Below are 25483 nucleotides of genomic sequence, written 5' to 3' on the forward strand. Positions count from 1 at the left end.
GGGACCTGGGATCGAGCCCCGCATCGGGCTCTCTGCTCGGCAGGGAGCCTGCTTCCTCCTCTCTCTCTGCCTGCCTCTCTGCCTGCTTGTGATTTCTCTCTGTCAAATGAATAAATAAAATCTTTAAAAAAAAAAAAAAAAAAAAAAAGAACATCATTGAAGGGTGCCTGGGTGGCTCAGTGGGTTAAGCCGCTGCCTTCAGCTCAGGTCATGATCTCAGGGACCTGGGATCGAGCCCCGCGTCGGGCTCTCTGCTCAGCAGGGAGCCTGCTTCCCTCTCTCTCTCTCTCTCTGGCTGCCTCTCTGTCTACTTGTGATCTCTCTCTGTCAAATAAATAAATAAAATCTTTTAAAAAAAAAAAAAAGAACATCATTGAACTTAAACACTTAAAAAGAGTATATCTGATGAGTGGAATTTTGTCTTAAAAATGATCATAGAAAAAAAATGATTATAGATGGGGCACCTGGGCGGCTCAGTTGGTTTAAGCATCTGCCTTCAGCTCACGTTATGATCCCAGGGGGCCTGGGATCAAGCCCTGCATTGGGCTCCCTGCTCAACAGGGAATCTGCTTCTTCCTCCCCCTCTGTCCCCACTTGTGCTCACTCTCTCTCTCACTCTTTCTGTCTCAAATAAAATCTTAAAATGATCATAGATGCTGCTGAATTGTTGTCCTCCAAGAGGCTCTGGTGGCTACTGTCAGTAGATCTCAGTACCTGTTTCTGTGTCCTTGCTGGCACTGGGTACAATCAGACTTCATCTGGCCAAGCTCTAGTTGCAAAATGGTTCCCCAGCTGATTTCGTATTTCTTTAATTATGATGGAGTTTGTGCATCTTTTTAAATACTATTGGCCATTTGTATGTATGTGGTTCTCTGACCTGTTTGCTCTCTTTTCTATAGAAATGATTGTTCACCTCTATCCTGATTGATTTAAATATTTTAATTGTGCAAAATTTCAAACATACAAGAGCAGAAAGGACCATACAATGAGTCCATGAGCCTACCTCAGTATTGACCATCTGGTTTCCTTCGTAGCCCCACCTACTCCGTATATCCACTCACTTGTTTATTTTGAAGTAAATCCTTGACCTCATTTCATCCATGAATATTTCTGTATATGTCTCCAAAAGATAAGGACTCAACAAGAATAACAATACCATTGCCATGTCTAAAGAACCAATTATTTCAAATATCCAGTTAATTTTGAGTTTTCCCTGATTACAGTATGTTAGTTTGAACTAGGATCCAAATGAGGTCCTTTCATTGCAAATGATTGAAAAGTAACTTGTCACTCTTTTTAAATAGCTTTATTGAGATACAATTCACATATCACACAGTTCACCCTATACCTTAAATAAGGTACACAATTAAAATATATATATACAATTAAACTTTTTTATCATTTTTACAGGATTGTGCAACCATCACTATAATCTAATTTTAGAATATTTTTGTACCTCCTAAAAAGAACTCCATACCCATTAGCTGTCACTCGCCATTCTTCGCCAACCATCCCCCTACCCTCAGGCCCTTGCAACCACTAATCTACTCTTGTTCCATAGACTTGTCTATTCTGGACATTTCTTACAAACGGAATCATACAATATGTGGTGTTTTTTGACCTCCTCCTTTTATTTAGCAGTGCATTTTCAAAGTTTATCCCTGTTGTACAATGCATGCATTATACTTCATTTCTTTTTACTGGTGAGTAATAGTCCATTGTATAGATATACCATATTTTATTTATTTATCACTTTATGAAACTTGGGTTGTTTCTACTTTGGGGCTAATATGAATAATGCTGCAGTATTTGTGAACATCCTAAGTTTCTTTTATCCTGTAGGATTCTCTCTCTTTTTTTTTTTCTTTGTAATTTATTCAATTAGGAAACTGGTTTATTTGCCTTAGAGTTTACACAGTCTGGATGTCTCTGATCTTGTCCCTGTTGTGTCACTTAACATTTTTCTGTGCCCTTCTGTTTCCTCTGAATTAACATTTAGATCTAAAGGCTCAATCAGGTACAGGTTTGAATTTTGTTGGTGGGAATACTTGGTGGGTGGAGTGTTGTGTTCTTTTACCAGGAGAATGATAATGTGTGGGTGTCTTTTTTTGTGATGGTAGCAGACATTAGTATCATTGTTTAGCTCTATTAATTCAGTAAGGGTTTGGAACTTGGTGCCTATTTTTAAAGAAATTAATAGGGTTTTTTTGCATTACAGTTTCAAATTCATTTTTGCTGTTATATAGGAAAATAATTTCTATAATATGTGTGATGTGTGTGTGTGTATTATATTTCAACTGGATACCTTATTAAATTTCCTTTTAACCCTTTATGGTCTTTCATAAGATTTTCTAACTTTCCAGCTGATTATGCCATGTGCCAATTACACAGTATTTTTGACAGACCCCCGCCTTTCTTTCTCCTTGCCATAGTGCATTGGCTAGGACTTGAGAACACTGAGCAGCAGCAGCATGAGATGCCCCCTGCCCTTGCTATTGGTCTCATTACAGAAATCCTTCCAAAGATGTTCATACTTGCCCAGACATAGATGTGCACTTAACTTCCCTCTGGTTTTATAATTGAGTGGCAGATGCCAATGGAGATCTGTACCTCCCTTTGGTTGTGATGCCATGGGCTCTGCATTCAGCACCCATAGAAGAGCCCTTAGCTATGCAGGACTTCAGCCAGACGAAGCTTAAAAGAACATGGCTAGTTGGTCTTTTCCAAATAAGGTGCCACACACACACACAGATGTGTGTGTGGGCTGGGCTAAAGTTGGGTATGGAAGATGCAAACCAAGGATGCAGGGCCACCAGACCAGAGGCCCCAGGATGCTACTAGCTTCACTGTCAAGAGTTTGTTTGCCTAGAGTTTACAGCAGTCGAAGCTATTGGCACAGAGAGCCCAGGACTGAGTTCATTTACTCCAAAGGCATGGACTAGCATCTGGGGCTCACTCTAGGTGACGAAGATACCCAGGCTCTGCCCTGGAAGAAGTGGGGCTGGTTGATAGGAACATTTTAAGGATATCATTTTTTAAAGATGAGGAAGAGGGCTTTCCTTCTCCCTCTGTGAAGCAGAACAACAGGGCAGTTCCCAGGGGTAAAAACCAGCCTCCACAAAGAGGTCATGTGGGTTGGCAGTGGGACTGAGAAGCAGTAAGTAGGGTGGCTTTCTCCTTGCACTGTGTTCCCCCCGCTCTAAGCAGCCTGCCTTCCCCCCCCCCCCCCGAAAGGGACCGGGAGGAATCCTCAATTCAGAACACTGAAATCCAGAAGCCCTGAGGAGAGTTAGAGGAGACTAACAAAAGCCCACCCAAAGGTAGTTAGCTGTAGTCACTGGTGGGCACAAGCTGCCCCTATTGGAGACAGTGTCATTTTTCGTTTGCTAAGCACCACACTTGTGTGGACCAACAGGTCAGCCCATCAAGCCTGCAGATTGCAATGGGAGAATTTTTTTCCAATATCTTCTGCGCTTTTTTGGTCTATCAAAAAAAGAAGCCAGAGAAGAACTGTATAGTAGTACTATCAATAGCCTCAAAGTATCTCCCAGCAAGCTCCCGGGGTTAAAGTGGTATCTTTGTTTCTCCATTATAAACAGTTTTTTCCTTTGCAACATCGGCTCAGCCTGGGTTCCTCACAGCGTTAAGAAAGCTTACCCAAGCACCTTCCAGCACCCAGTTCATTTGGCTCTGTTGAGTGAGCACTCTGAGCAGGCAAATAGGCAGATGGGCATGAGGCATGTGGGCACTGAGTTACTTAGGATCTCCAAGGACAGTGCCCGCTGCTCCCACTTCATGGGATTGCTACCAATAGGGTGAACAAAAGGGCACCTACCAGAGGCAGATTTCATTGTAAGAACATAGCATGCAATTCTCTGGGAAAAGGGAGAGGTGGGTGGGACAGGCCAGGCTACTGGAGGAACTCCCATGGGTCTTCCCATCCCCCTGCATCCAGCCTGAGCTGAGGAGATTGCAAGCCAGGAGCATTTGGGTATCAGAAGAGACCTAGAGGGATAGTCAGTGGAGCAGGCAAATTAAACAGTGAGAGGCGGGCATGGAGTTAGGGTGACAGTACAACCAAAAATACAGCCAATACAGGTGAGCCACAGCCTCAGTCATTCTATCCATAAGCCAAAAGATTTTGAACCAGATAGAAAGATCCCCAAACAGGCAGACACACACACCCCTGACTAGACAGACTTCTGGATGGACCAAATCCCAGGGAGACAAACAGACTCCAGAGAGACAGACAGCCAGACAAATGGGCAGATTCTTGAACAAAGATAGGAATATGCCCAGCCAGACATCCAGAAAGACCTGTGGTCAGACACATGGACATCCCCTGGCACCAGCCAATTAGAAGGTGATCCCAGCCAACCAAAAGACAAAATCCTTCAAGGACAGAGAGACCTTCCCCCCCACCATAGATAGATAACCCCAACAAAGAGATACCCCACCTACCCAATCAATTAGCCAGCCAGACTCAGCTTGATTACCTCCTGCCAGTAAGAAGACCCCAGCCTATGAGAAAGCCAGGCTCTCAGCAAGGTAAATGTTACCCCAAAAAGCCAGGTAGACAGATAGATACATCCCCCCACTGGACAAACAGACCCTTAATCACTAATCAGAAGATACCCAGCTTCTGGGTCAGCCCTCCTGCCTCCCAGTCATCACCATAGATGACCCAATGACCCTTCAATGTTGCATTTGCTCCCCTAAACCACCAGTTTCCAGTAACCTTTGACTTCCAGTGACATCCACTAACACCAGGGTCCACAAAGACCTTTCATGATCCCACGGTGACTCTTCCTCGTATACTCTGGTATCCCCTACTCCCTAATGACTGCCATTAATATCCATGAGTACTCAGAGACTAAAGAGTGTCCACGACTCCTGCACTAAACATCCATATCTTATCAAAGTTACCTGATACTTTTGTATCCCACCTCCCCTGAGTCTCAAAAAACCCATGACCAGTCACAAAAGTTCAGTTCATTGACATACACTATAGTGCACTGAGTAGGAGCCCTCAATGACCTTCCTTCTTTTGATCCCTCAATTACTTAAACTACCACTCCAAATCCCAATAGCCCTTCAGCCATTTTCCCTGTCTGTCACTGACCTCCAGTGACTGCCATTAACATCTGATGACAGTTGCCCATGAACATCCAAAGACCTCTCTCACTGACCTCCAATGAATTCACTATAAGTGTCCATCCTCAGTGATCATTTTTTACCATCTTTGAACTCTTAGAGATGAAACTAATAAACACTGAGTCCACAGTGACCCCGCCTATAAATTAAATATCCCCACTGATCATCCACTTTGACTTCTGTCACTTAAACCTCGGTCAGCAAACCACACAGCCTCAGGCCACACACACACACAAATGTTTTGTGACACATGAAAATTACGTGAAATTAAAATTTCAGTGTCCACAAATAGTTTTATTGGAATATAGCCCCACTCATTTCTTTACACATGGCCTATGGCTGCTTTCACACTGTCATGGTGGAGTTGAGTAGCTGGTACAGACACCGGAGACAGCAAGGCCAAAAACCAAAGCCTTTTGAAAAAAAAGAGTTTGCCCATCCCTAACTCAACATTCTAATAATCCGTAATTAATTAAATCCACAACCTGAACCAATGACCTTGTTGACCCTTCAATCATGTAAAGTACACCTCACCCCATTGGTTAACTTTGACACCTCAACAACCTCAAACTGGACTCCACAGACACCCCTTCTGGTGACACCCCCTGAAATTCCTTCCATGACCCCTGGAGCCCTGCTGGGTGAGGGGTGAGCTGACCCATCTACCCAGGCAGGAGCCCTAGGCTCCTCTAGGCTTTCTCCAGCCTCCCCTTGGTGACCTGGGGAACTGGATCACCATGTTGTCCTTTTCCTGCCCATTTTCTGAAGGTGAGAGTGTGCAGACAGCAAAAAAGAGAAGCTTTTTGAAAGCCTTGAGAACATCTTTCTCCCTGGAACCCATTTTGACGGCCTCAGTTCTGTTTCCCTGCAGGTTTATGTGGGTTGAGATTTTTTAATTCAGAAAGGATCCAGGCGCCCCCAGTTCCTCCTAGTCCGACCCAAAAAGAGGAACCTCAGGAAACAGAGACACAGAAACATCCGCTTCCATTCGATCTTTCTCACAGCGGGGGTGCCCGGGTGTCATTCCCCCCGACCCCCCACCCCCGACACACATACCGCCCCGCTGCAACCTCGGCAACCTCCAGTGACCTCCCTCGGGCCCCGCCGCAGTAGCGCACAGTGAAGGATGCCACCAGCCCAGGGTCCCCGAGGCAGGAGTTGCAGCTCCCATCTCGGCGACCATCAGAGCCCAGTCTCTCTCTCTCTCTCTCAGGGAGACGACCTGGGAGGCCAGGCGAGAATGCAAGGGCATCTACCCAACGCGGGCCCTTGGATGAAGGTTGGCCCCGGGCGCGGGTTCTGGGACCGAGCAGGAGACAATGTCCAGGGGATTCTGCGGACTCAGCCAACGTACCGGAGGCCCATAAAAAGGGAAGCACCAGCTATGGACTCCTCAGACCCAGAGGAAGACGACCTAAGTCTCTGGCTGCTGCCGGAGTCAGCGAGCCTGTGGGCGGTACTGGGACGAGCTCCGAATGTTATTGGCCGAGGGGCGAGACCTGCCGCCTGCTGCGCGCTTCCATTGGGTCGCAAGATCGGAGGCGGGGCCTCCGCAGGCCGCCTCCGCCTCCAGTTTTCTTGGTACTAGCTACCGGAGCGGAGCGCAGCTGCTTAAGTGGAGCTTGCCAGGCGACCGCGTCATGAACCGCAACTTGAACGCTGTGCAGAGCTTCTTGGAGCAGTTGGAGGCGCGAGGCGGCTGGGAGAGGGCGGTCCTGGCCGGGGAGTTCAGAGTGAGTGGACGAGAGTGGACGACCAAACCGCGCGCTCTGACTCCTGATCCCGGACTGTCAGTATATCTGTACTGTGCTCCCTGCCGCGCTTTGCCCTCCGTCCCTTTTTCTCAGCGTCCAAGGGTGTCTCCTCGCCTCGAGGTCTATTTTTCTCTTCCCAGCACCTCTCTGTCGCTCTCTTCCCTGTCCCCATCCTCTGCCCACAGAGCGAAGTCCACGGCCGGGTTGGGCGGTACCGCCCACGCCCTCGGGTCCCTGTGCCCTCTCATCCAGCTCCCAGAACAGTCCCACTGCTGGGTGGAGCTGGAGAAGCCGGCTCCCCAGGGGAAGGCAGGCGCGCACTTGCACTGGACACCGGTCAGCCCTGGCCTCTGTGATCATGTAGAAGAAGGGGCCAGGAGAAGAGGACCCAAGAAGCCCTACTGCGGGTGGGGAGAAGGGGGGATGGTGGTGTGGATGCCGGACTCTAATAGGAGCTGTGACCTAGGGTACTTTACGTGGGTCCTCTGGTGTCAGTTTCTCCTTGGGTAAAACGCTACGGTTAATGACTGAACTGGCATGAGGAACAAGTGTAGGTAAAAAAAAAAAAAAAGCGCCTAGCAGATCTTGAGCGCTCACTTTGTAGGTCCCTTTGTAACTAGTTAAAAAGATTCTAAACATTACAGTGCCGTAATACGAGCCATGTGTAAGGAATGCTAATGCAGCATCGTAGGCATTGGTAGGTGTTACTTATTATCGTCTGATTTTGAAGAGCTGATGATGGTAATACACTTCACGAATTATAATAATCGAACAGTAACAAAGTATCAGTGATATTTTGTTACACAAGTAATGTTATACATTATAATTTATATACATTTTATAGTGTCATATGTATCATACTTCATGTTTGTTATATTAAATACATATTACATTACAATTATTGTTTATAATACAATGTAACACGGATTGTGTTTGGGTGGTAGTTGCAACCCTCACTGTTCTACTTCCTGGTTGAGACTTTCAGCAAGTCACTCAACCATATCGTGCTTCAGCTTTCTTACCTACATGATGGGAACATCACAATGGAGACCTTGTAGTGATTCAATGTCGTTAGCACAGAGCCTGGCACAGAGAAGGTGCTCTGAGTTGCTATTACTACTGTCTCACTACAATTACCCACCCAGGCACCATGCTATCTAAGAGTCTGCATTCACCTCTCACAAACCACGTGAGAGGCATGTACTTGCACACTTGTGCACTCCCTACAAGTGCCTCTGTGCCCCAGAACTCTGACTTGGCTCCTATCTTCTCTCCTTCGTTTCCCGGGGTTGGCTAATGGTGCCTTCCACCAGGACATCCAGGCCCACTCAGTCGCATGGAAGACCGACCCTGTGTATTCCACTGAGGCTGGCCGTCTGCCGGGGAACGTGAGGAAGAATCGCTACAAAGATGTGCTGCCATGTAAGTTGGGGGCTTCCTGAGGGAGTCAGTGGGGCTCTGCACACATCTCCGCCCCATGGCAGTCCAATCCACCCCACTATGCTCCCAGTGTACTCCCTCTCAGATCCTTGCAAGTGGCGGCATTTCTCCTGAGCAGCTCACAAGTGCACCCAGGTGGGATTCCTGCTGGGTGTGCAGTAACCCTGCTGGCTTTCATCCAGGAGTCTGTCAGGGCCAAAGTACTTTTCTCACCTCTCCCTCTGGCAGATGATCAGACACGAGTGATCCTCTCCCTGCTCCAGGAGGAGGGACATGGCGACTACATCAATGGCAACTTCATCCGGGTCAGGCTGGGAGTTAGGGAAGGGGCGGACATGGTGGGGGTGACAGCAAGATCCCAGTGGTGAACTTAGCCTTTACCAGGGCACAGACGGAAGCCAGGCCTACATCGCCACACAAGGACCCCTGCCTCACACCTTGCTAGACTTCTGGCGCCTGGTCTGGGAGTTTGGGGTCAAGGTCAGCCTTAGGGGAGGGTGAGGTGGGGCTAACATTCTGAGTACTCCCTTGGCTGTGTTTCTCCAGTTCCCTAACCCAAATCACTCCCCTCTCCCCCTACTCTTCTTGTCTAGGTAATCCTGATGGCATGTCCAGAAATGGAGAATGGGCTGGTAGGTGTCCTCAGCCCTCTAGAATACATTTCTTTGTGCAGGAAGGAGGCAGGAGAAATCTTGCTAGCACCTCCCTAATCCCAGGTCTGAAAGGCCCAATTCTTGGAGTGACTCCACTATTGCTCTCTTCAAATTTTTGTTGATCTTTTTCCTTTTATTCATGGTGCTCATCCCTGCAGTGTTCACAACCCCTTTACTGTTGGTCTTCCCAACCCAAGTCTGCACCATAGACCATAAGGCTTATACTGATCTGTCCCTGGTACAACTCTGATCTCTGTTTTTTTAAAGTGTCTTGTAGGTGGCATATTGTAAGGGCTTACTTTTTTATTTAGTCTGACAATCTCTGCCTTTAATTGGAGTATTTAGTTGTTAATATAATTATCAATAAGGTTGGGTCTAAATCTACCATCTTTGTTTTCTATTTGTTCCATCGGTTCTTTGTCCCTTTATTCTTTTGTCTTCTTTCAGATTGAAAACTTTTTATTTTTTATTTATTTATTTGAGAGAGAGAAAGAGAGAGTGAGCATGAGTCAGGAAGAGAGGGAGAAAAAGATTCCCCACTGAGCTGGGGCCTGACGCAGGTCTCAATCCCAGAACCCCAAGACTATGACCTGAGCCAAAGGCAGATGCTTAACTGAGCCACCCAGGTGCCCCTAGATTGAGAATTTTTATGAATCCATTTCAGAGTCATTATATACTTATTAGTTATACCACTGTGTATTATGTGCATAGTGTGGCTTTAGAGTTTACCAGTTACATCTTTAACTTATCACAGTATACATTCAAATAATATTATACCATTTCATTTAAAAGATAAGAACTTTATACTAGCATATTTCAAATTTCCCATTCCCTGCTCTATATTACTGTTGCCATAGGTTTTAATTCTAAATATGAAATATACTCCACAATGCACTATTATTTTTACTTTAGATTGTCTTTTTCTTATTTTTTTAATTTTTTATTTTAATTCCAGTATAGTTAACATACAGTGTCATATTAGTTTATGTGTATAATATAGTAATTCAGCAATTCTAAATATTACTCCATGACCATCATGATAAGTGTACTTTTTTTTCATTTTATTTCTATTCAGTGTTCCAGCATTCATTGTTTATGCACCACATCCAGTACTCCCTGTAATACGTGCCCTCCATAATACCCACCATGAGGCTCACCCAACCCCCCCAGCCCCCTTCCCTCTAAAAGCCTCAGTTTGTTTCTCAGTCCACAGTCCCTCATGTTTTGTCTCCACCTCCAATTTCCCCCAACTCACTTCTCCGCTCCATCTCCCAGTGTCCTGCGTGTTATTCCTTATGCTCCACAAGTAAGTGAAACCATATGATAATTGACTCTCTATGCTTGACTTATTTCACTCAGCATAATCTCTTCCAGTCCTGTCCATGTTGATATAAAAATTGGGTATTCATCCTTTCTGATGGAGGCATAATACTCCATTTTATATATGGACCATATCTTCTTTATCCATTGAAGGGCATCTTGGTTCTTCCCACAGTTTGGTGACTGTGGCCATTGCTGCTATGAACACTGGGGTACAGATGGCCCTTCTTTTCACTACATCTGTATCTTTGGGGGAAATACCCAGTAGTGCAATTGCAGGGTCATAGGGAAACTCTATTTTTAATTTCTTGAGGAATCTCCACACTGTTCTCCAAAGTGGCTGCACCAACTTGCATTCCCACCAACAGTGTGAGAGGGTTCCCCTTTCTCCACATCCTCTCCAACACATGTTCTTTCCTGTCTTGCTAATTTTGGCCATTCTAAGTGGTGTAAGTTGGTATCTCAATGTGGTTTTAATTTGAATCTCCCTGATGGCTAGTGATGATGAACATTTTTTCATGTGTCTGTTAGCCATTTGTATGTCTTCATTGGAGAAGTGTCTGTTCATATCTTCTGCCCATTTGTTGACATGATTATCTGTTTTGTGTGTGTTGATTTTGAGGAGTTCTTTATAGATCTTGGATATCAGCCCTTTGTCTGTAGTGTCCTTTGCGAATATCTTCTCTCATTCTGTGGGTTGCCCCTTTGTTTTCTTGACTATTTCCTTTGCTGTGCAGAAGCTTATCTTGATGAAGTCCCAAAAGTTCATTTTTACTTTTGTTTCCTTTGTCTTTGGAGACATATCTTGAAAGAAGTTGCTGAGGCCAACGTCAAAGAGATTACTGCTTACGTTCTTCTCTAGCATTTTGATAGATTCCTGCCTCACATTGGATAGATTATCCATTTTGAGTTTATTTTTGTGTATGGTGTAAGAGAATGGTCGAGTTTCATTCTTCTATATGTAGCTGTCCAATTTTCCCAGCACCATTTATTAAAGAGACTGTCTTTTTTCCACTGTATATTTTTTCCTGCTTTGTAGAAGATTATTTGCCCAGAGAGTTGCAGGCCCATATTTGGGCTCTCTACTCTGCTCCACTGGTCTATGTATGTGTTTTTGTGCCTGTACCATGCTGTCTTGGTAGTAAAGCTTGAAATCAGGCAACATGATACCCCCAGTTTTGTTTTTCTTTTTCAACATTTCCTTAGCAACGCGGGGTCTCTTCTGGTTCCATACAAATTTTATGATTATTTGTTCCAGCTCTTTGAAAAATGCTGGTGGAATTTTGATTGGGATGGCATCAAAAGTACAGATTGTTCTAGGCAGTATAGACATTTTAACAATGTTTATTCTTCCAATCCATGAGCATGGAATGGTCTTCCATGTTTTTGTGTCTTCTTCAGTTTCTTTCATAAGTGTTCTGTAGTTCCTCCAGTACAGATCCTTTGCCTTTTTAGGATAAGTGTACTCTTAATCGCCTTCACCTATTTCACCCATTTCCCACCCCTACCTTCCCTCTGGTAACCACCTGTTTATTTTCTATAGTTAAGTCTGTTTTTTGGTTTCTCTCTTTTTTCCCCCTCATTTACTTATTTTGTTTCTTAAGTTCCACATATGAGTGGAATCATATGGTATTTGTCTTTCCCCAACTGATTCTTTTCACTTAGTATTATACCCTCTAGATCCACCCATATTGTTGCAAATGGCAAAATTTCATTGTATATTCCATATATACATATACATATATATATATATATATATATATATATATATATATATCACATCTTCTTTATCCATTTATCTATTGATGGACACTTGGGCTTCTTCCATAATTTGGTTATTGTAAATAATGCAAGCAATGAACACAGGGGTGCATATATCCTTTTTTTTTTTAAGATTTTATTTATTTGACAGACAGAGATCACAAGTAGGCAGAGAGGCAGACCGGGGGGGGGGAAGCAGGCTCCCTGCTGATGTTTCTTATATTTTTTATTTTAGCGATTCTGACAGGTGTGAGGTGATATCTCATTGTGTTTTGATTTGCATTTCCCTGATGATGAGTGATGTTGAGTGAGCATCCTTTCATATATCTTTTGGCCATTTGGATATCTTCTTTGGAGAAATGTCTGTTCATGTCTTTTGTCCATTTTTTAATTGGATTATTTCCTGTTTGGCTGTTGAGTTGAATCAGTTTTTTATATATTTTGTATAACCCTTTATCAGATATATCATTTGCAAACATCTTCTCCCATTCAATAGGTCATTTTTTTTAGTTTTATTGTTTGTTTCCTTTGTATGCAAAAGCTTTTTATTTTGCCACAGCCATCAGATAAGAAAAGGAAATACCATCCGGTGGTATTTATTTTGCCACAGCACTCAGATAAGAAAAGGAAATACCATCCAAATTGATAAGCAAGAAGTAAAACTTTAACTTTTTGTGGATGGCATGACACTCTATATAGAAAACCCTAAAGACTACACCAAAAAATTACTAAAGCCAATAAATGGAGTAAGGTCACAGTATACAAAATCAGTGTACAGAAATCTGTTGCATTTCTATACACTAATAATGAACCAGCAGAAAGAGAAATTAAGAAAACAATCCAATTTACAATTGTACCAAAAATAGTAAAATAACTGGGTGCCTGGGTGGCTCAGTGGGTTAAAGCCTCTGCCTTCAGCTCAGGTCATGGTCTCAGGGTCCTGGGATTGAGCCCCGAGTCGGGCTCTCTGCTCAACAGGGAGTCTGCTTCTCCCTCTCTCTCTGCCTGCCTCTCTGCCTGCTTGTGATCTCTGTCAAATAAATAAATAAAATCTTTTAAAAAATAGTAAAATACCTAGAAATAAACTTAACTAAGGAAGTGAAAAACCTATACACTGAAAACTATAAAACACTGATGAAAAAAATTGGAGATGACACAAATAAATGAAAATATATTCCATGCTCATGGATTGGAAGAAGAAATATTGTTAAAATGTCCATTCTATTCGAAGCAATCTACAGATTTAATGCAATCCCTATCAAAATAGCAACAGCACTTTTCACAGAACTAGAACAATCCTGTAATTTGGATGGAACCAGAAAAGACCCCGAATAGCCAAAGCAATCTTGAAAAAGAAATATAAAGTTGGAGATATCACAATTCTAGATTTTAAGTTATACTACAAAGCTGTAGTAATCAAAATAGTATGATACTGGCATAAAAATAGACATGTAGATCAATGGAATAGGATAGAAAGCCAGAAATAAACCCATGATTATATGGTCAATTAATCTATTAATCTTCAGCAAAAGAGGCAAAAATATGCCATGGAAAAAAGAACCTCTTCAATAAATAGTGCTGGGAAAAGTGGATATCTACGTGCAAAAAAAGAGAGAGAGAGAGAGAGAGAGAAAGGAAACTGGACCACTTTCTTACACCACACACAAAAATAAACTCATAATGGATTAAAGATCTAAATGTGAGACCCAAAAGCATAAAAATCCTAGAAGAGAGTATAGGCAGTAATTTGTCTTGCATTGGTCATAGCAGTATGCTTCTCAATATGTCTCCTGAGGCAAAGGAAACAAAAGCAAAAATAAACTATTGGGACTAAACAGCTTTATCAAGATGCAATTTAGGGGCACCTGGGTGGCTCAGTGGGTTAAGCTTCTGCCTTCAGCTCCGGTACTGATCTCAGATTCTTGGGATCAAGCCCCACATGGGGCTCTCTGCTCAATGGGGACCCTGCTTCCCCACCCCCCGCCTGCCTCTCTGCCTACTTGTGATCTCTCTCTGTCAAATAAAAAAAATACAATCTTTTTTAAAAAAAAGTGTAATTTATCCTTGGGCACCTGGGTGGCTCAGTGGGTTAAGCCGCTGCCTTCGGCTCAGGTCATGATCTTGGAGTCCTGGGATTGAGCCCCGCATCGGGCTCTCTGCTCAGTGGGGAGCCTGCTTCCTCCTCTCTCTCTGCCTGCCTCTCTGCCTGCTTGTGATCTCTCTGTCAAATAAATAAATAAAATCTTTTAAAAAAGAGTGTAATTTATCCATTTAGAGTGTGCAATTCAGTTGTTTTTAGTATATTCCTGAGTTATGTAACCATCGCTGCAATAAATTTTAGAACATTTTCATTACTCCACAAAGAATACTGTATCCGTTGGCAGTCACTCCCCATTTCTTCATTCAGGGTAACCCCTACTCTATTATGGTCTATAGGTTTGACCACTCTGGACTTCTCATGTAAACTGAATCATATGATATGTTGTCTTTGTGACTGGGTCCTTTCACTGAGCATGTTTTTAAAATTTCATGCATATTATAGCATGTGTCAGTACTTGACTCCTTTTTATTGTTTAACAATATTCCATTGAAAGATCTACTGCATTTTATTTATTCATTTATCAGTTTATAGAATGTGAGTTGCTTCCACTTTTTGGCTATTATGAATAATGCTGCTTTTGAATAATAATGCTTATGAAAATGCAAGTTTTTGCATAGAAGCATGTTTTCAGTTCTCTCAGGTACATACCTGGAAGTGGAATAGGTACATCATATGATAACTCCATTCTTAATATTTTGAAGAACTGTCAAACTGTTTTCCACAGCTACATCATTTTACCTTCCAATCAGCAATTTATGAGGATTTGAACTCACATTCTCCCCATTACTTGTCTGTCTTTTTTTTTTTTAACACTTGTTTTTTTTTTTTTTTTTTAGAACTTATTTGTCTTTCTTTTCCCCATTGAATGGTCTTGTTATCCTTGTTGAAAGTCAATTGACTATAAATGTAAGGGTTTATTTCTGGGCTCTCAATTTATTCCATTGATTGGTAGGTCTATCTTTGTGCCAGTACTATATACTTTTTATTATTGTAACTTTATAGTAAGTTTTGGTATCAAGAAAAATAAAGATAGAAAGAAAGAAAGAAAGAAAGAAAGAAAGAAAGAGAAAAAAAAAGAAATAAGGAAATATGAGTCCTCCAAATTTCTTTTTTTTTTTTCAAGATTGTTTCGACTTTTCTGGGTCACTTGCTGTGCAGTAAAGAGTAATATAGCAGGCTTATGATTTTTAAAAAAGATCTTCTGATGGGATCGGGAGGGAGACAAACCATAAGAGTCTCTTAATCTCACAAAACAAACTGAGGGTTGCCAGGTAGGGAGAGGGTGGTGGGCTTATGGACATTGGGGGAGGTATGTGCTATGAAGTGTGTAAACCTGTCGATTCACAGACATGTATCCCTGGGGTTAATAATACATTACATGTTAATAAAAAAATAAAAAAATAAAAAAAAAATTTTTTTAAATTAAAAAAAGATCTTCCTACTAGGTTAGATCTTGCCTTGAAACTGGTTTCTAATGAAAGTAGCTCACTACACTTGAACTGTTTGTATAAACAGTATGGTTTATTTGAACACCTGCCTGCCTTCTGGGAGTCTGAAGTTTTGGTATATGCTAGTTAGAGGGTGCCCACATACCACATGAATGCCCCAGTGAATTCCCTGGGCACTGACTGCCTAATGAGCTTCCCTGTGGACATTTCACACATGTTGTCACAAATCATTGCTGGGGGAATTCAGCACATTGTGTATGACTGGAAGAAGCCACTTGGGAGAATACCCTTGGAAGCAGGAACCTTGTTTCCCTCACTTAGCCCTGTGCATCTTCTCCCTTTGCTGATTTTTTTCTGTAGCTTTTCATTGTAATAAATCATAGCCATGAGTACAACTCTATGCTGAGTCCTGTGAGTCCCCTAGTGAATCATCAAACATAAGGGTGGTCTTGGGTATCTATGACAAACTCATTAATGTTAACATATTAATGTTAAGATTAGCTTGCCAATATCTTCTAAAAGCCCTATGGGATTTTGATAAGGAATGCATTGAACTATCAATTTGGAAGCTATTGTCTTCTTAACCATATTGTCTTCCATTCCATGAATATGGATGTTTTTCCATTTATCTAGGTCTTTTTAAATTTCTCTTAGCAATGTTTTGTAGTGTTTGGTTTAGAAGTCTTGCACTTTTTTAAAATTTATTCCTAAGTAGTTTATACTTTTTGATGCTATTGTAAATAGAGTGATTTTCTTAATTTCATTTTCAGTTTCCTTATTGCAAACCAAATAGTTTTCACTATATAGAAATACAATTGATTTTTCTGTATTGACATTAAATCCTGCAACCTTGCTGAACTCCTTTATTAGCTTTAGTAGTATATGTGTGGGTATGGGTATGTGTAAAACTTAGGGTTTTCCATATACAATATGACATCATCAACAAATTGAGATACTTTTGCTCCTTCTTTTCTTTTTAAGATTTATTTGTCTGGGGTGGGGGAAAGAGTGAGCACATGCAAACCAGGGGAAAAGCAGGCAGAGGGAGAAGCAGGCTACATCCTGAGCAAGGAGCCCAATATGGGACTGGATCTGAGGACCCTGGGATCATGACCTGAGCTGAAGGCAGACACCCAACCAAGTGAGCCACCCAGGCATCCCTGCTGCTTCTCTTCTAATCCAATACTCTTTCTTCCTTCTTCCTTCTGGCCCTCACTATGTTTCTTTTTCTCTTCCTTCCTCCCTCTCTCTTTTCTTCCATTTCTTTTTTCCTAATAGCACTGACTAGACTTTTCAGTACAAAGTTGAACAGAAGTGGCAAGTGCAACCTGATTTTAAGGGCAAAACATCCAGTCTTTCCTCATAAACCTAAGGATTGGTTGTAGGGTTTTTTTTGGTAGATGTGTTGTTGTTGTGGTTGTTTTAATCAGACTAAGGAGTTTCCTTCAATTTCTAGTTTCCTTTTTATTTTTATTTTTTTTAAAGATTTATTTATTTATTTATTTGACACAGAAAGAGAGAGATCACAAGTAGGCAGAGAGGCAGGCAGAGAGAGAGAGGGAAGCAGGCTCCCTGCTTAGCAGAGAGCCCAAAGTGGGGCTCGATCCCAGGACCCTGAGATCATGACCTGAGCCAAAGGCAGAGGCTTAACCCACTGAGCCATCCAGACGCCCTTCCTTTTTATTTTTATCATGAACAGCTGTTGGATTTTGTCCAAAAATTTTTTCTGCATCTATTCAGATGATCATGTGTTTTTGTTTTATTTTCTATTAATATGGTATATGACATTGATTTTTTTGTATATACAACCAATCTTGCATTTCTGAGAGTAATCCAACTTGGTCATGGTGTATAACCCTTTGCTGGTGCTTTGTTGAAGATTTTTATATGTCTGTATTAATGAAACATTGGTTAGTAGTGTTCTTTTCTTGTGGTATCTATGTCTGGGTTTGGTATCAGATTAATACTGGCCTCAAACAATATGTTGGGAAATGGGCCTCCAATTTTAAAAAAAATTGTGAAGGATTGCTATTAATTTTTCTTTGTTTTATAAAATTCACTAGACTATCTTTTTTAAATGTTAAAAATAAGAAATATCTTTTACATTTAGCCACATATTTGCTTTTTCTTTACTCTTCATTCTTTTGTGTAGATCCATATTTCATCTAGTTCCTTTTGTGTGAACAGCTTACTTGATTATTTCTCACAGTACAGGCTTGTTTGTGATAAATTTCCTCAGCTTTTGTTTGTCTGAAAGTTTTTTTTTTTTAATTTCAGCATTTTTAGAATGTCACAACTTTCACCTCTGATTTGCAGAGTTTCTGACAAAATTCTGTCATTCTTATCTTTGTTCTTTAATATATAATGTGTCTTTGTATATATATGATGCCTTTAAGTTTTCTCTCTCTCTTCCTCTCTTCTCTCTGGAAATTTAATCATGATCTGCCTTGGGGTGGCTTTTTTTTTTTCTTAATATTTTATTTATTTGTCAGAGAGAGATGGAGAGAGCACAAGTAGGGAGAGTGGCAGGCAGAGGGAGGAGAAACAGGCTCCCCCCTGAGCAGGGGATGCGGGACTCGATTCCAGGACCCTGGGATCATGACATGAACTGAAGGCAGATGCTTAACCAACTGAGCCAGCCAGGTGTCCCTTGGTGTGGCTTTTTTTAATGTTTATTCTCCCTATAGTTGGCTTTCTTGGATGTGTGGGTTTGTGGTTTCATCAAATTTGGAAAACTTTCCAAGAATTATTTTTTCAAATATAGTTTCTGTTCTCCCCTCTCTCCTCCTTCTTCTGGACTTCAGATACACATACATTAGGTATATTTGGTATTTGGTATATTTTATATATTGGTATTTTTGGTATATTTGGTATATTTCCATATTTGGTATATTTGCTATTTTTTGGTGTATTTCCGCAGGTAACTGATTCTTTATTCATTTCTTCCTAGTAATTTTTTCTTTTTCATTTTAAATAGATGCTATTACTATGGTCTTTTTGTTCACTGATCTTTTCTTCTGTGTCTAATCTGCTATTAGACAGTGAATTTTTTATTTCATGTGTCTTATTTTTCCTCTCTAGAAGTTTCATTTTGGTATTTTCTCTATTTTTTTGTGTCACTTTCATTATGTTCGTGTCTTTCTTTCATCTTCAAGTATTTTTAAAATATTTTTTTAAAACTGCTTAAAGGTCTTTGTCTACTTTCTTCACCCCTATTGGATCTTCTATTCACTTATTTTTCTCCTGGTTGTGGATCACGTTTTCTTGTTTCTTTGTATGTCCAGAAAACTTTTATTGGATGCTTGAGATTTTAAATTTTGCAGGTAACTGTTGGATTTATTGTCTTCCTTTAAAGAGCATTAGATTTCTTCAAGAAGTCAGTTAAATTACTTTTGGATGTTTGATCACTTTAAGGTTTGTTTTAAAGCTGTTGTAGGGCAGGTCTAGAGTAGCCTTTATTCTAGAACTAATTTCATTCTACTTCTAACACGTGGTCCTTCTTGCTTCCCTATTGAATACCTCATAGTCAATCGGGTCTCTCCACTCTGGCTGGAGAAATGTAAATTATTTCTATCCCATTATGAACATTATAGTTCATATAGGTCCTTAGGTTATAGGTCCTTAGTTATTATTCTTTCATGAGAAGTTATTCTTTCCTGGCTTCATGGAGTTTCATGATGCTCAGATTATTATTCAGCTGATAATACTCAAGGGGACCATATGCAGGCTTCTGAACTTTTTAATTCTTGTTTGCATAGCTCTGTTCTTTCCAGGACTCTGCCCTTCAAATTCTAGCTGCTTTGGCCACCCAGAGCGATGATCCTGGCTTCTCAACTCAGTGGGATCATTGGACTCTCCATGTCCTGTGGCCTGGTGACTGCTTCTAGGCAATAAGCTGGGGCAGTCATAAGATTTGACCCATGGGTTTCCCTTTGTTCACAATCCTGCGGTTGTGAACAATGTCTGTGGTCCAATGTCTGAAAATAATGACTCATATGTTCTATCCAGTTTTTAGCTGCTTACAGTATGAGAATATTCTGGCCTGTCTTCTTCCTGAATAGTCAGAAGCATGTCTCCACTGTGTCTGCATGTTTAATCTGACAAGGCTGTGCCAGCTGGCCTGCATGATTAGCTACAGCTATCTGTGCTCCCACCAGCAATGCCTGAGGTGTCCTGTGGAGGTGTGGAAGTATTGAGCTGGAACTCTAAAGCAGACTACTGTCTTCACTCTGCTCTTTCTCCCTTGCCCTTTGCAGAAAAAGTGTGAGCGCTACTGGGCTCAAGACCAGGAACCACTGCAGATTGGGCTTTTCTGTATCACCCTGGTGAGCTGGGGCAGAGGTGGGAACAGTGTTTTATGAAGTCTTGGATATTGTGGGAGGTTTCACAGAAGATTCTCAGGGAAGCTTTTGAGCTGGTGTGAAAGACTGAATAGTTTTGCCATAGTCCTCTCACACTGCAGGAAACTCTCTGGTGTTAGCCTGCAAATAGAACTCAATATATACTTGCTTTTGCATTTTAACTATGACCATGGTTATCTCTGTTATATAAATGTGCCTGGTTAGGCTCTTAAAATCCCTATTTCCCTTACCATTTCATAACTCAAGAAAATCTCTCTCAAGTCAAATATAGTTGGTGCATAATAGGTGCATTAAAGCTCTTGTTGTAGAACAAAAGAAATCTTTTTTTTTCCACTACAAATGAGCTTGTTGTGGATTTTAAAGATTTTATTTATTTATTTGACAGACGGAGATCACAAGTAGGCAGAGAGGCAGGCAGAGAGAGAGGAAGGGAAGCAGGCTCCCCACCGAGCAGAGAGCCCAAAGCAGGGCTCGATCCCAGGACCCTGAGATCATGATCTGAGCTAAAGGCAGAGGCTTTACCCCACTGAGCCACCCAGGTGCCCCTTGTTGGGATTTTTAATCATAGTTCTTTCTCCCTTCTATCAATTGTTTCCTTTAGGAAAGCCATGGGGGCTGTTTGAGCTGAATGAATTTTTTAAAATATGTTGTTTGACTTTGATTTTTAATCAGAAATGCTTTGTTTTCTGCAAATGTCTTTTGGCACCTATGGTCTTTGTTCTCCTCTCTGTTCCTACCTGCCCCATATCCTCAGACAAGGAAGAGATGGCTGAATGCAGACATCATGCTCAGGACCCTCCAGGTTACTTTTCAGAAGGTACTTACAGGGGAAGGAGGAGGCTCCCATATGGGGGAGCTGTTTTCTGTCTCTGCTCTCTCATTGTAAAATGGGCATGAGCAATAGTATCTATCTCCTCAGTTATTATCTGTTGGATTTAAATGAAAGTTATTTAGAACTGGGCCTGACATGCAGTAGGTGCTCAATAAATGCCTTTTTATCATTTGCTGCTCTTTTCCTGAGTTTCAGGAATGTCGTTCTGTGTACCAGCTGCAATATATGTCCTGGCCAGACAGAGGAGTCCCTAGCAGTCCGGAATATGTGCTCACCATGGTGGAGGAAGCCCGTCACCTCCAGGGATCTGGACCCAGCCCCCTCTGTGTCCACTGCAGGTTTAAGAAAAGGGTTTTATGGGGGTCTGGTGAGACAAAGATGACTGGGAGTAGGGGAGGGAGGTCAGTGCAGGCCTCGAAGCCAATGTCACAGTTTGAGTGCCTCTTTTGAAAAACCTGAGGCCATACTAGCTCATGCTGCATCAACTGAAATTTAGCATTTATTGAGCACAGACTGCCTGCTGTAGAGTAAACATAGAGTTGATGCTCAACAAATATAAGCAATTAAAAAGTGTTTTTTTTTATTGTAATGTGGGGATTCTGAGAATCAAAAGGTGCTGCTGGGGATCCTCCATTAGGACCCTCACTCCCAACCCCAAACACCCCACACAGAAGGGGTTGAGGGCAAGTCCTGACCAAACTTGTGCTTGCTCTTTCTTGTCAGTGCGGGCTGTGGGCGGACAGGTGTCTTGTGCACTGTGGATTATGTGAGACAGTTGCTCTTGACCCAGGTATGAATAGGGCATATTTGTGCTTATGTGTAGTGCAGATCCCATGCCCACCAGGTCCTGCTCATGACCTTCTCTGTCCCAGATGATCCCACCTAACTTCAGCCTCTTCAACGTGGTCCTGGAGATGAGAAAGCAGCGGCCTGCAGCTGTGCAGACAGAGGTGAGAGCCTCAGTCTCAATCCAAGAATACATCCCTCCTCCTCTTGCCTTCCATTTTTGATGATTCCTCTTCCCTACCAGGAGCAATACAGATTCCTATACCACACAGTGGCTCAGATGTTCTCCTCAGCACTCCAAAACACCAGCCCCCTTTACCAGAATTTCAAGGAGGTACCAAGGCCCCCTTCCTACTCTCTTCATATCTACCATCAAAGCCTCGGATGGAGACCAGGACCCAGAGAAGAAGTGTTTGGCCACCATGGACTCCTTCTGGGAGCAGGGACTGACTATGATATCCACCTTTGTCCTCCTTGCTACCTTATCAGACTGTTCTTCTTAAGCTTACCCCTCTACCCCAAGAGTCCACGGTCACTTCCATGGACTTCCCAAACAGGGGTCTGGCCAGTTCCCTCCAAGTCTCATACTCTTCCCCTCCTGTCTTTCCCCAGAATTGTGCCCCAGTCTACGATGACGCCCTCTCCTTCCAGACTTCCCAGATGCTTCCCACCACACGGCGCCCACCTGGCCAGGTCCTCAGGTACCCAGCTCCATCTCTTCTTTCTTCCCTTTCCAATTTCTCATGCTCAGAGGCTAACTCTTTCCTCGTTCTTGAAACACCAGCCCTTCCTTGCTGTTCAGTTTACCAAATATTCACTGGCTCTTTCTTTGAACTGAGTCCAGGAACCTGCTCCAAGATGACACTGGACCCAGGGATCTCACTGCCTCTGCCTCTAAGGCTAGCCCCTATGTTAGCCCTTTCTTTGCTTCCCAAGTCATTAATTTAGCAAATATTTCTTGATGCCACCCACTTGTCAGGCCTCATGTCAGGTGCTGGGGACAGTCAACCTTCCCTTGCAGCAAATTTCACCCCATTGTCCTGGAAACTAGCTCTCCATTTTGAGGCTATCCCTTCCTCCCACCTTTAGATGCCACTTCCTCATTCTTTTATTCAGACATGTACACAGAAATGACCACCCCTTACCTAGCACCAGTACCCTGCCCATTTTCCTGCCAGGCTGTTCCCTTCCCTTCACCCGCCTAACTTGCCAGGCGCTCGAGAGACAGAACCGAACTCACCTCATCCAGAGACCCCATCCTCTCTCCTCTGAGACCTGCCCACCCGCCCGCTCTCTCTGACCTGACCTGCTAGCGCCTTGGGTGGGAAGGAAGCCCGCGGTTTGCGAGCTAGGCGCACTCCCCACCCCCTCCCTCGGCTCAGTCACTTCACTTCCTCCCCCGCCCTCCCCACCCGCAGAAGCATCTCGGTGCCTGGGCCCCCGGCCCTCGCCATGGCCGACACGTATGCGGTGGTGCAGAAGCGCGGGGCTCCGGCGGGCACCCGGGCCGGGGCGCGGGGGCGCGGCGCAGAGGAGGGGCCGCTCTACAGCCAGGTGACGCCGCGCGCCCGGCGGCTGCAAGCGCACGCGGAGAACGCGCGTGGGGTGCTGCCCAGCGGTGGTGAGTCCTGAGCGGGCAGGGGCTCGAGGCGGGAGGACCGGCACCCTCCTGCGCCTTCTCCAGACCCAGTCTTGCTGGGGTCGGGAAGGCCCTGGCGGCCTCGAGGACCCCCGCCCCTGAGTCCGGCCTGATCGGGGCCTAAGCTGACGTGTGTGCTTTCCCAGCCACGCTTCTGGGACTATTTCCCAACTCCCGTCGCGGCCGGAAGTGTGCCAGGCCTAGTCTTGGGCTGAAGGCTGGGTCCGTTTCCCTGGCGACACTAGCTACTCCAGGAGGACGCGTCGGTTTCCGCTATTCCCCCTCTGGCTAACCTCACAGCCCTGGCCCTGTCTGCCAGCTCAGGCTCCGGGAGCATGGAGGATGCAGTTCTGCCCCGAGTGGGTTCCGGAGTTCCGTGGGGCTGCCTGAGTCAATCTTTGGGGGTGGTTTTCTGCCCACAGTTCCTGCTGACCAAAGCCCTGCTGGGCCTGATGCCTATGAGGACGTGGTGGATGGAGCTCAGAGTGGTGGGCTAGGTAAGTTAAAGCCTGGGTTGCTGGGCATCCGCAGCTTCGAATCCCAGGATTTGGGGGGTTAGGGATGGTGGCATGGGGCTCACACTCTCCGAGTCCTGTGGATGTGGCTGCAGTAAACCACCAGGGCCTGGAGGCTTGAGGATGAACTTCCACACATCTCCGTGCCTCAGCTTCTCCACGAAACCCATGGTGCCCTTCTTCCAGGCTTCAACCTACGCATTGGAAGGCCTAAGGGGCCCCGGGACCCCCCTGCTGAGTGGACCCGCGTGTGAGTGCTGGACCCTGCCTGGCTGTTGCCCCACGTGGGCACCTGGACTGCTGACGGCCATTCTTTGCTATGTGAAGTGTTGGGAATGGGAAAGCTGGTCCTGGATCAAAATAAAAGTTTCTCAGGGTGGAAATGTAGGGGTTTTGCCCCAGTGATTATAGTATTCAAGGCTTGAGGCTGGGGGAGGTAGTTGGGAGATAATGGCTGGTGAGATTGCAGTGAACAGATTCAAGCATAAACATCAGGAATGGGCCCAACCCCAGGGGACTAGGCAGGTTCTCCCAGGTGTGAAGAAGAGGATGGACAGGTGGGCTTCTGGAGACTGCCCCATCACCATAATGAACTAGTTCATCTCAATATCTGATCCTTCCTCACTCAGACACCCAGCTGGACACAGAAATGTGTGGGCCCTGAAAAACACTGATAGACACTCCCCCACCCCCCAACCACCATTCAGACAGATCCAAGCCAGATATAACAATCCAGCAGACTGATTTCAAACAAGTAAAAAGATCCCCACGTGGGTACACAGACAAATGGACCCCCAACCAGGACAAGTAGATAGCCATTTACCTAGACCGACCTTCAGAGGGACAGTCCATAGCTGGATGGATGGACTGCCAGTCAGAGAGATAAATCAACTAACAGCCTGACAGACCACCTCTAGCAAGAGAAACCATCAAAAAGACCCATCCTAGTTAGACAGCCAGCCAGATACCGGCGAGATGGACCCCTAGGTTGACAGATTCCCAGACAGACATAAACAAATCCCCAGCTGAACAGACACATACATTCTCTCAGCTAGACAGACCCAGCCCCAAGTGGGCGGACAGACTGACCCAGTCAAACTTCTAACTAGCCAGATGGACTCCGAGCCAGACAGAAAGAACCTTGATTGTACAGACAGCCTCCCAACAAGGCAGATAGGTAAACTTCTAGACAGGTGAATAGTTCCCACCAACTCACCAATTCCAAAGACCCACATTTTAGCAGACAAATTGATGCACCACCTGCTGAGAAGACTGCGGGGTGGATCCCCAGGCAGTCAACAGGCCAGATAAGTAGACTAACCCTCAGGGAGATAAGCATCCTAAGCCAGACAGACCTCCCACCATCCAGACTATTTATCAGCTTGGCATGCCTTACAAATCAGCAGATCCTTCAAACAGGCTAGATCCCTGCTCACCAGATGGACCCCAATCTCTCAGGGCCTCATTGGAGGATGAATCCCTATTCAGACACACGACGGATGACCCCAGCCAGAAAGTGAGGCACTATGCTCAGAGATAAATGAACCCCAAACCAACTGGCCAACCAAACCCCAAGCTGGACAGACAGAACCCAAACCCGATGAACAGCTGGACCCCCATCTGGAGAGATGAATGGACCCCTGACAAGTCAGACCCTATTTAGAAAGATCCCCAACCAGATAGACCAGAGTCAGACAGGAAGACTCCCAACCAGACTAA

The 25483-nt window shown here is 43.9% G+C and overlaps 1 protein-coding gene across 6 annotated transcripts; it reads left to right on the plus strand.

The window, feature by feature from the left end:
• The first annotated feature begins 6700 nt into the window (after window positions 1–6700).
• On the plus strand, window positions 6701–24147 carry PTPN18 (protein tyrosine phosphatase non-receptor type 18). 6 transcript variants are annotated; one of them, XM_047722822.1, is made up of 15 exons: window positions 6733–6887; window positions 8222–8330; window positions 8577–8653; window positions 8733–8828; window positions 8942–8980; window positions 19888–19956; window positions 20747–20809; window positions 21014–21162; window positions 21548–21614; window positions 21697–21774; window positions 21855–21944; window positions 22223–22311; window positions 23029–23231; window positions 23672–23746; window positions 23951–24147. In XM_047722822.1, exons 1-15 carry the CDS (start codon window positions 6795–6797, stop codon window positions 24016–24018), a joined length of 1365 nt encoding a protein of 454 aa, XP_047578778.1. In that variant the 5' UTR covers window positions 6733–6794; the 3' UTR covers window positions 24019–24147. The 6 variants fall into 6 exon arrangements, 3 of the variants coding, with proteins under 3 accessions (XP_047578778.1, XP_047578780.1, XP_047578779.1); XM_047722824.1 differs by having other exon boundaries at window positions 22262–22311; XM_047722823.1 differs by having other exon boundaries at window positions 21020–21162.
• The last annotated feature ends 1336 nt before the right edge of the window (window positions 24148–25483 follow it).

Source organism: Lutra lutra, chromosome 3 (assembly GCF_902655055.1).
Source record: "Lutra lutra chromosome 3, mLutLut1.2, whole genome shotgun sequence".
Taxonomy (NCBI): Eukaryota; Metazoa; Chordata; class Mammalia; order Carnivora; family Mustelidae; genus Lutra; species Lutra lutra.

Excerpts from the sequence above, each read along its gene's own strand:
- PTPN18 (XM_047722822.1), top strand. The coding sequence starts at position 6,795 with ATGAACCGCAACTTGAACGCTGTGCAGAGCTTCTTGGAGCAGTTGGAG. Across the intron at positions 8,331-8,576 it reads CTACAAAGATGTGCTGCCAT|ATGATCAGACACGAGTGATC; the intron begins GTAAGTTGGGGG and ends TCCCTCTGGCAG. Across the intron at positions 23,232-23,671 it reads TGGGGTGCTGCCCAGCGGTG|TTCCTGCTGACCAAAGCCCT; the intron begins GTGAGTCCTGAG and ends TTCTGCCCACAG.